The sequence below is a fragment of the Sphaeroforma arctica genome (genome assembly GCF_001186125.1).
Source record: "Sphaeroforma arctica JP610 unplaced genomic scaffold supercont1.401, whole genome shotgun sequence".
Taxonomy (NCBI): Eukaryota; class Ichthyosporea; order Ichthyophonida; genus Sphaeroforma; species Sphaeroforma arctica.
The window spans coordinates 14888-26802 of record NW_014040157.1 but is presented as its reverse complement, the minus strand read 5'-3'; the positions used below and the strand labels follow the sequence as shown (position 1 = coordinate 26802).

At 43.4% G+C, this 11915-nt stretch overlaps 2 protein-coding genes across 2 annotated transcripts in view; one reads left to right on the top strand and one right to left on the bottom strand.

Annotated features, from left to right (window-relative positions):
* Positions 1-616, top strand: part of SARC_05908 (hypothetical protein) — a 6954-nt gene extending 6338 nt beyond the window's left edge. The window contains exon 5 of the mRNA XM_014300213.1: positions 136-616. Coding sequence (XP_014155688.1) covers positions 136-189 — 54 coding nt within the window. The 3' untranslated portion in view covers positions 190-616. The remainder of the gene's footprint in view (positions 1-135) is intronic.
* Positions 617-1339: 723 nt separating this feature from the next.
* Positions 1340-11330, bottom strand: SARC_05907 (hypothetical protein). Its single transcript, XM_014300212.1, has 12 exons — positions 11194-11330; positions 9153-9293; positions 8108-8355; positions 7662-7852; positions 7120-7246; positions 6326-6502; positions 5348-5546; positions 4320-4710; positions 3516-3629; positions 2637-2741; positions 2300-2379; positions 1340-1807 (listed from the first exon to the last, which is right to left on the bottom strand). The coding sequence occupies exons 1-12, from the start codon at positions 11255-11257 to the stop codon at positions 1449-1451; spliced, it is 2196 nt and encodes a 731-aa protein (XP_014155687.1). The 5' UTR covers positions 11258-11330; the 3' UTR covers positions 1340-1448.
* Between the last annotated feature and the right edge of the window lie 585 nt (positions 11331-11915).

The following is an 11915-nucleotide window of genomic DNA, read 5'->3' as shown; positions in this document are numbered from 1 at the left end:
TATATAAATATAGCATTTCTTGTTGGTGCTCGTGATAACGTGTTTATTGTATCTTATGCATTGCATCCAACACAGTGCTATCCTTCCTGCCTGAGTCAATCGCCAACCTTCTCTCTACATTTAATCCCACCACAGTCGTACTTTATGATTGCTCGTGGCGTCTTCAGTTGGTACGGGATGCGCTTCTGATGTGAAGGACACTGAAGGGAATCTCCAGGCTGAGGGATCTCTGGCGAAGCAACCAAATCTTCTCGAGTCGTACTCGACCTAATTTAAAGAGATATTTGTACCAGCTTCAATCAGCAGTATATGTCATCTATCGTAGCATATATGCGTCCGTGTGGTACTAGCGAACCAAAAGAAAGGGGAAGATGCATAAAGCGGGAACGATATGCAATACGATGAGGGTGGTAGTTAGCTACAATTAGCAGAATGAGGCCGAGTCAACTGTATGAAGCATCTATTGTATATGAGAAAAGCATCTCAGGCAGCACGGGCAAAGAAAATGCGCGTGGATAAAGATAATGGGAGTGACAACGTCTACAGGAAAGCTCCAACGACAAAACGGAAACAATTAACTTTAGTGAATGAAACTAATAAAGTAAAGTACCGAGAATAATATCGTACAAACGAACTAGAAATATGATCATACAAGGAATTAGAGGTACAATCATACAAAGAAACTAGAAGTAAAAAACTTACAAATGAACTTGAAAAATACATTCACACAAAGGCACTAAAAGTACAATCATACAACGAAACTAGAAATAAAGCAATCCAGCCGCCCGTGCGTGTATTGAGGAGACGACTGACTCGAGAGAAATGATCAGTCCTTGCGTTGCGAACGCCCGGCAGGTATGCTCGTGCTGCCAACCCGCGTGCCTGTAGTCGATGGACTTTATATTTATATCCTATCTGCTCTCCCTCCGGCAAGTCAAGTGTGTGAATATCGCTTTTTTCTTTCTTTTTCTGTTCTGGATTTTAGCTGGGACTTCTTACTTCTCTTCTTCGGGTCCTCTTTGTATATTCATCTGCATCATTCTCGTACTACTACTATCCACTGCGCCAAGTACAGCCTTTTAAACAATTCACACCGCGTTCTTAGACTTGTTAGTAACAATATTCAAATCACATCTCATGCTATACACGTGTTATTTATGTCTTGTATTCGTTTAACTACCCTGCTTCGTGTGCGAACCTCTGCTCCTGCATTGACTACTATTCTGCTTTGAGTCCTTTTCCTGTTTCTTCTGCGCAGGTCTCTCACAACTGTCCACTTCTACTAAGCGGTGTCCTACTACTAGTACTGCCCTACAATTATTAACCACATTTCTCAGGTCTGTTGGTAATAATGTTTTAATCACTTCTAATGTTATATACATGGTTATAAGTTTTATATTCTCCTAACTACCCTCCTTACCGCAAGTCATGTGTGTGAACCTCTACTCCTACTTGGACTTTTTGCTGGACTTCTTACTTCTCTTTTTCGAGTCCTTCTTCTGTTTCTTATGCGCAGGTTCCTCACTACTCTCCACAACCGCACTTACAGTTTCACTTTCGTTTACGTTTTCTTCCGTTGTTTCGGCCACTGATGCCTTCTCACCACTCTTCTCAGACGTTTTCTTGCCCTTCTTGCTATCCTTTTTACGTTTTCTGGACTCGCCCGTGCTTTCTGCTACAGGTTCTGTTGCTACCGGTGCATCTGTCGTAGATTCCGTTTCGACTACAACTTCTTCCACACGGTTAGTTTCTGAATCGGCAGATGCCGTTGATTTCTTTGCCTTTTTGGAGTTTTTAACGGGCTCCTCTGCTTAAAGAAACGGGAATCAGATACTTGAATAAATCTGGAAAGCAGTACACAGCATATGATGCTTCGGATTGTTCGGTGTACAAACGACAAGAAATAGACTAAAACCACGATACAGCCCATAGACACAACAGTACTTGGTCACAAGACTACACACGTCTCAGCCTTGGCTATCCAGCTCCAGAAACGACGCTTCACACACACACACACACCACAAGGATATCCCTGTCATCTTGTTTGATAATCTGGTCTCCAGATGCTACAGTCTGCATGCCATTAAGCGGACATGTGATGGCAAACAGCCGTGTCATGATCCGATAAGATGTGTACGACATGCACCCACATTCACCATACAGCACAAGCACTACGCACCATGGACAATGCAAGCTAAGCACCTACCCATATACATATCTATAATTTAAGGATTAAACACCAAGAGCTGATGCTTCTGAGATATATGCATATGTATATCTAAAAAGTGCACAGACTTACCCTCCACTTCCTCCACTATCTCAGGCTCTTCTTCCTCAGCCTCGTCCGCATCATCGCTCACACCCGCGGGGATTTTATTACTGGGTTGGTGGGGGTACAAGTGAAATAAAGCTTAGATCTGCACGCAAGGGTAGGCCAAAATACTACTACAGTTTGGCCATCACTTGTCCTCAGAGTTTGAATACACTCGCACTTTTCGGGCGAGGCTATTGGTGTTGCATAGTTTTCGAGGGCAATCTCAGCTTTAGTTTCCGATAAATAGAAAAAACAAAACAAAACATGCAGATAGTCCCTGGGAGAAATGGGACAATATCCCGTTTCTGGAACAAAACCATACCTAATTTTTTTGAACTTGGCAACAAAGAAACCGTCCATGTTGTGTGTGTGAGGATAGAATCTCTTAGTCATCTTGACGGAGGGATGGTACTTCTTACCGCGGAAACTGCAATATAGAAACATCCCAGGGGTAAGCAAAGCATAGACATATCAATGGAAACTGCAATATAGAAACATCCCAGGGGTAAGCAAAGCATAGACATATCAATGAAACGGAAACTGCAATATACAAACATCCCAAGGGTAAGTAAAGCATAGACATATCAATTGGAACGAACCGTTGTAAGCCCATGTGTGGGACAAGCCCCATAACCATACCCTGTCACACTATAGGAAATACAATATACCCCAAATTGAAATAAATCTCAGTCACACTATGAGAATATATTCTACCCCAAATTGAGATAAGTAAGACTATCCCTACTAAGAAGAGTGGATTAAGGGTCAGCGACATACAGCACATGGTCACCGAACAAGAGCCCACTCACGTGTACTGTCTGTGTCAAGGTCTTGTGCGTAATGGATACCTATATGTATCAAGCACTGCACAAGTAGCTCAAGTACTTGGCCCTAGACGGCTGTCACATTGGCGTCTACCTACGCACGTGTACTGTCTGTGTCAAGGTCTTGTGCGTAATGGATACCTATATGTATCAAGCACTGCACAAGTAGCTCAAGTACTTGGTCCTAGACGGCTGTCACATTGACGTCTACCTACGCACGTGTACCACCCTGTCCCAACCAGGTGAAACCATCCGTACCAAACTGTCCTGTGCACTGATAATATAGTGTACTCCAATGTACGTACCAATGCACGTTGTTGGCAAAGCCCACTGTGCGAGAAATACATAAAAGTACTACCAGTAACTCACACACTCACCTGGTGAAGCCATCCGTGCCAAACTCGATGCCGCTGTCCACAAGCTTGACGTTGCGCTTCTTAAGGGCGTAGTTGACCACTTCCTCGTTCTCTTCCACCATGATAGAGCATGTACTACAGATGAGAGACGGGTGACAGATGGGCAACACATGGTGGTATTAGTGTGAGATAGATAGTTGACTGTATGTTGGCGGTAGAATGATAGAGCATGTACTACAGGGGAGAGACGGGTGACCGATGGGCAACAAACGGTGGTGTTGGTGTTAAATTGTTGACTGTATGTTGGTGATAGATAGTTAACTGTATGCCGTTGAGAAGATACTCTGGTACATCTATGCACGTATATAAACATTTGCCCCATAGATTGTCCTCGTGCCCATGATAGTTACTATGATTGTGCACAGAAGCACTTAATTGGTGATCCAGTCTCAGCAGCTTGTTTGCGCAAGTATGTTGCACAAGGTACACACAAATATAGGTAGTGGTCCATATATATATATATATACATACATATGCATGTGTATCTGTATAGTGCAACCTTTTGATGGCTTGCAAAACACTACATTTGCGTGCACATATACACACACAAACACAGAGCTACTGTAGACGTAGCAGCTGGTCTCCGCACTACTTTCAACGTAGCAGTAATGCCTAATGCAGAAACCACATTATAACATGCGCTGTATCGATGAACATATTGGTTGCAATCCACGAACACTAAAATTCTATACTCTAACGAGCACCTCACATCTCAGACTGTCACGAACCGAACCTCACCCCACAAACGTCCACACACACACACACCTGTATGCGATGATACCGCCGGTCTTACTCTTGGCATCCACACTATCAATGGCGTGCAGCAGCAGCTCCTTCTGCAGATGCGACAACTTCTGGATGTCTCGGTCGCCCTTGTTGACCTTGACGCTGGGGTCTTTACTGATCACACCCGTGCCCGAGCATGGCGCATCCAGCATCACGCGGTCAAAGTTACCGATGACCTTGGGGAACATCTTGCCGTCGTAGTTGCAGACGATGGCGTTGCGCACGCCCATACGTGCGATGTTGGCGGAGAGAGACTTGGTACGTGACTTGTTCATGTCGTTAGAGAAGAGGATGCCGGAGTTCTTCATCAGTGCTGAGGCGTAGGTGGACTTGCCGCCGGGAGCGGCGCACATGTCAAGTACACGCTCACCTGTGGATGCACATGGGAGTGTAGAGGTGAAGAAGGATGGGGTACATGAGCAGATGGTTGGAGAGTGGAATGACACAAGATTCGGGAAGAAGGAATCCGCGACGTGTGCAGGGGCAGAGGGAGGCGACGAAATTAGGAAATGGATGGCAGAAGCTTTTTTAAACGTTTTGGTGAACGTTTTATTTGGAAAGGGATTGTACCACGATAGTGTGCAGAAGATGCGCGCGATCACGGAGATACGTGATAGAGAGTGTTTTCGAACAGTAGCACATTCACGTGGATATGTCACATCAAGTATACAAAAAATCAAGTATATGTGGATACTTCAAAAGGTCATGCATATGTGGATAGAAATACAAGAATGAAAACAAATACAAATACACGAACACATTCTAATATATATATACACACATACAAATACACACGACACACACACATACATGTATACAAATACGAATATAAAAACAAATACACACATGCATATATATTTATATACATGTGTACCGGGTTGAAATAGCTATTGAAGTACGTATTCTAAGTGACCACACGCCTATAACCGACAGTAACGAGGAAGCAGCCCGGATGCCCAGTTTATACATATATATAATACACTCCAAAGCATAAAACAAAACATCACCTTCTTGTGGGGCGCAGGCCATAACCGGCAGGAACGAGGACGCGGCCTGGATGGTGTACTGTCCACTGAGGTACTCTGGAGTGGCGCCAATGGGCACGGGTGAGTCGAATATGACCAGACCCACTTTAGACCACTTGCCGATGGGGTCTAGGTTAACACCACGGGCGATGAGAGACTGGGCTACGTCTCGTCTCCTTGCCTGCGAGGGGTATAGACAGACGGTGGAAAGTAAGGCGTAGTAGTGTAGGCAGACAGATAGACGGACATATATGGGATATATATATATATATATAGTGGTATTTATATATACATAGAAACAAGGCTATTCATATACAAGGGTACATACACAATACGCCTATCCCGATATACACGCACACATTTAACTAGACGAGGTATAGCTTCTCCTGTGGTACACAAATAAAAATACTTCGCCGAGTGCAGGATAGCTCGTGCCACTGTAACCACCAAGACACAACTGTAATGTAAATAAGTATTTGTACACTGAACACATCCACGTATACGTCCCGCACATAACATGCAAGGCCTATACTATACACACACATACACGCACACGAACAATATACATCCATGACGTACGTCTACACAGACAGAACCAATTCCTCCTATCATCCTCTCTGCATGTGTAAGCTATCGTCCTATCTGCACGTGTAAGCTATCATCCTCTCTGCACGTGAAAGCTCTCATCCTATCTGCATGTGTAAGCTCTCATCCTATCTGCATGTGTAAGCTAGCATCCTATCTACACGTGTAAGCTATCATCCTCTCTGCATGTGTAAGCTATCATCCTCTCTGCATGTGTAAGCTATCATCCTCTCTGCATGTGTAAGCTATCATCCTCTCTGCATGTGTAAGCTATCATCATATCTGCATGTGTAAGCTATCATCCTCTCTGCATGTATAAGCTATCATCCTATCTGCATGTGTAAGCTATCATCCTATCTGCATGTGTAAGCGTACCTTCAACGCGTTGACACGGATCGTGAGCGGGCGGGGCACCTCACAAGCCTCTAGGAACTCCACAATGTCGTGCTGTGTGAACATCTCCAAAAGTTTGTCCATCATAAAGGTGTTGTAGCCGTAGTACGTGCAGAGGTCCTTGATCAGTCGGTTGGTGTAGTCCACTCGCGACTTGCCCTGTTAGAATGCATAAGTGGACAACAAGGTTAACTATCAAATGCACACCTGATCAGTCGGTTGGTATAGTTCACACGCGACTTGTCCATTTGGAGTATAATGTTGGGCAAAAACGTTGACAACACGAACCACACTTGATCAGTTGGTTGGTATAGTTGACTCGCGACTTATCCTTAAGTGCATGTTTGGACAACAGCGTTAGCAACAACAAGCATGCTCGATCATCGGTTGACGTAGTCCACTCGTGACTTGTCCTGATAGAGTGCACAAGTGGACAACATCGTCATAACACGCGCTACATTTCTACATACCAATCACTCCCACGACAACTATAACAAGATACACACAGACAAGCATACCTCTATGCGAGGAACTCGAAGTTGTTGAGCACGGGAATTACTTGTCCAACTCTTAACACATCACTATACTGGCTCACACCCAATACATATACACTCCCACTAAACTAGTAGACACACAGTATGTAGGTTGTAACAACCATATCATTCTACCGTTTCATACACAATACATATTCACTCACATCAAACCAATAGAGACACCCAGTATATAGGTTGTAACAACCATATGATACGCCCTGCATGGGATGCAGCCGAACACACCTCTTGCGCCAGATACTTGAAGTTGTTGAGCACGGCTATCACTTGTCCGATACGCCCCTGTACCTCCACTAAGTCGGTGGCTGCCGGATCTTCCTCACCCTCTGCAACTTCGTCGGGGAGGATGAACCTAAAAATAGAACAGAGTAAGGTGTAGATAGATTGGTGTCAGCACCTGCCAAGAAGTAGGCATCTAAAAATAGCACGGAGCAACGTGTTACCAATACTCGACGGCGAGAGAGCGCATCAAAAACACAACTATATCATTCGATGTCTATATTTGTACACTGAGAATTCATACCAACACTGGTTTTCGCCCAGAACCATTCTGTCACAACCATTGGCTTTACGTATCTTCTCAAGATTTAGTTGAAAATTTGCTTTGAATACACGCCATGACGGCGATTGAACACACACGCAATCGAGACACAAGCGTTATATATATATATATATGCTCGCTACACATCCGAACACAAACACACCACTGTACACCCAATACACAAATAACCCTACACCCCCATCCCGCCATACACAAACACACACACCTCTCTGACTCCACATCCCCCGTTTCCATGTCCGCTGCCTGGTCCTCTTCTTCATCCTGCTTCCTCTGTGCGTCGATCTTTCGGGACTTCTTCTCAATGTCCATTTCATCCGAATCCGAATCAGACCCCGATGATTCTTTGTCGTCGCCATCGCTGGGCTCCCCCTCAACAGCCTCAGCAAACTCGTCATCCTGCAACAACAGGTGAGATGGGGTATATTCAACATATCGGCAGAGGTGCACAAACCCTGCCGCTCCCAAGGTGTACAAACCCTACCACCGCGAGGGATTAGGGTTTGCAAACCTTATCCCTACCAGGTGTACACACTACCTCCACACCAACCAAGCATACACATCACACTACGCATAGGCAGACAAACCGCCAACACAACACACACACCCACATTAACCCCCCCACCACACATACATACACTAACACACACACACCATCATCTCCTCATCCTCGGCATCGCTGCCCTGTCCACCCTCCTCATCCGAGGACATCTTGTGTGCGTTCATGAGCTTCAGCCAGCTCTGGTTGTTGTCGCTGAACCCCTTGGCCTTTTGCTGCTGCAGCGCTTCGGCACTCATCGCCGCACCCGCGTCTTCGTCGTCATCGGAGAAGAGATTGGTCTGCTCACCGTCATCGTCAGAGCCCAACTCTTGGGCCTCGGCTTCCTGTTCTGCCTTTTCAGCTGATGAAGGTGAATGGTAGGTGTTGTGTACTTTGGATAGGTAAATGTGTGATATTGGTGTGTGTGTTCCTGGGTTTGTGTATTTGTATGTGTACTGCGTGTATCGGGTTTTGCCTTTTCAGCTGATGAAGGTGAATGGGAGGTGTTGTGTACTTTGGATAAGTAAGTGTGTGATATTGATGTGTGTGTGTCCTTGGGTTTGTGTATTTGTATGTATACTGTGTGTATCGGGTTCTGCCTTTTCAGCTACGAATCTGAATGGTAGGGTGTACGTTAATAGTTAGGTAGGCAAATATGTATCGGGGTGTGTGTGTATTCCCGTTCTTGTACATTTTTATATACATCCTGCGTGTACCAGGCATGTAGTATATATCAGGCTGGTATCCGCAATGGTTCGATCAGATATAGACCATGGGCTATACTATTCCTAAACTCAGATAGACCACAGCACACACCACCTGGCTGGTGGTACGGTACATAACAGGTGTACACACAATCAACCATCCAGACTCTCTACTCCAAACCACAACGTCGTGTGCGTGTACAATGCTATGTGTATCTGTGCCCAAGATGCCATACACCCCATATACATATACAGAACAACAATGCAGACACATTGTCACTGTAGCGTATTTAGATACACAAGACAAAACTACTATACCTACTGTGTATAAGATACTACTATACCTGCTGTGTAGCTATGCCTAACATGTCTTACACCCATACACATATACAAAAACAACAATCCATACACATTGTCACTGTAGCGTACATATATACACAAGACACCCCTATACCTGCAGCTTCTCTAGCCGCTCGGGCCTTCTTAGCCGTTGCACTACCCTTGCGCCCAGGTCCTTGTTTTTGTGGGATCTTTGTGGGAACCGAAGTCTCTGTACTGGCTTTCAGCTTGCTCTTCAGAAACACAGGCTTTCCCTCTGTGGGGGTGTGGAATGTATTGCAACATCAGCTACTGCGCCATGCAATGTGAAGGTGTCTAAATGGGGACTAAATTCCCATGTATTACTATATGTGTGTTTTTCAGAGCTATAAATACATATATATATATAAATATACATAGATATATGATCACACATTTATACATATATGGATATAAATATAATACACCCACCCACCGACCCATACACAACACACACAGAGATGGATATATACATGTGTCAGGTCAAATCTCATTTGTCTGTGTGAACATTCCTGTCCATAGAACAACCCAGAATGGATTTGAAAACATTTCTTCGACATCCTAAGCTCAGAAGTGCCTAGGAACGTACAACTATACCTACGTATACGCATATATTAAAACACTTGAGCGAGCGTACATAGGTACGCCTCACAGAAGCGATTTCCATTATATTTATATGTGTGTATATATGTTATATATATATACACTTATACACATACTGCGCATAAAATTACAAACACACATTCCTCAACTTCGCTCTACGATCCCATTTTATCTATACTAACACTCACAGAGCATAAGACTCAATCACATATTATCAATCATCTCGGTGTGCGGTACATAGCTTGTTAGTGGTGGATAGCGTAACGTGTATATTTATTGAACTATTTCTTAGTATGCAGATGTGTGGATTGCGAATGGGTATATATCAATATTCGTTACCCATTGCGACACAAGCACATGCTACACACACGGACAAATATAGAAATATATAGAAATAGCACAAATATAAAATTATATACATATAACACCTAATATATACAAATATATCCTAGGCGACGGATATACCATATCTTAAACCGACAAGTCCAATAAAAACGGAGGAAGTATGGCAAGCCAATAGTCAACAACGTTACATGCCCCCACGTAGCGAAAGGGTGTCGGTAAAGGCTTTGCACACACGCTATACATACATCTCCACAAGCGTATGTAAGGACGGATATGATCTCACAGATATATGCACATGTACCCCACTCGCACATACAAGGTGTATGTACATTCAGTTATTTGGACGAAGGTACTGGATACTCACGGTGAGGTACTACAATACTACAGTCTAGCAGAGATCAGATGTGGATGGAGAAGCACACATACACATCCTAAGTCTAAAATAATTCACGCGATACAGAGGAAAACTCATGACATGACTGGACTATGCAGAGTATCAGAAGTTATACTGCTACACCAACCGAAATATCCATGGTTAATATATATATATATATATATATACATATACATACACACACAACACACACACACACATATAATATATATTATACACAATAATATACAACATACATACAAACACACACACATACACACACACACATATATATATATATGCATAACTACAAACACACACCGAACAGCAACAAACAGCCAATAGACGGAAAACAACACACACACACACACAGACATATATATATATATATATAGACACACACACACACACACACACATATATATATATATTCGTAAGCAATTGCAATATTACCTCTTTCGCAAAGTATTCTATTTATATTGTATACTCGATATCGATCTCATTCATGTGGAGATTGAGAATTGTTTTACACACTACCTGTACATGCACCTTTATATGAACAGTATAATTATAACGCCACACGGTTGCTCAAAAGGTCTGAGCAGTGGTGATATAGGTACATACACTCGAATGGCAGTAATGCATGACCTATTTATGTGCCTCATGTATAATATTCAAATACAGAACATCGCACAATGCTATACGTAGCGTTTCGCATACTATCTCTAATCTAATAAGCCTGCCAATCACCTTGTCATTCGAGTATACCATGCGCGATCGACACACACACACACACACACGTGTACACACGACATACCTCCATCGTGACCCAACGGACCCTTCTGGGCCTTGTCTTTTCTTCCGGGACCTCTGCGTGGCATGTTTACAACTGGGATACAATGTTTCTACGGAACACAACACAACACAACACAAACAGTTGTAACGTCTACTGTATACAATACTACACAACCCGTTAGTCCTATACGCACGGCCAAAATATACCTAAACAGCGGCAGCTCGAAATCAGGATTTTCCTGATAATACAGCCTTGAGTGTATGACCAAAATTGAGCAGCGAGTGGTATGTGGGGGGACATGTGTTTCTTCCCGGTCGAGTTTTTGCCATAGATATTTGTGCTAGTTGATTTCCACCAAAAAAATAAATAAATTTGCCAACACAAAGGGCCAACTCCAAGCCCACGGCACCAGAATTCATGTGTGTAATTTTGTTTCTAAAAAGTAATAAAAAAAGACCAAATTAACCCATAACCCTAAAATCTTAAAAACCCTATACGTATATGTCGTTCAACAAGAGAGTGCAGTCGACACTTCGACACTCGACACTTCGACACTCGACACTTCGACACTCGACACTCGACAGACCAAATAAAAACTGTCTCTGAAGTCTTATTCAGGGATAAATACGAGTACAGATCATAGATATAAGGATGAATACAGTATGTCTAGGATACTCCTCTAGCCTGTTTATTCCAGATGGCTATAACTACCCGTAAGTATCTCTGAGTCTCTCAGGGAATAA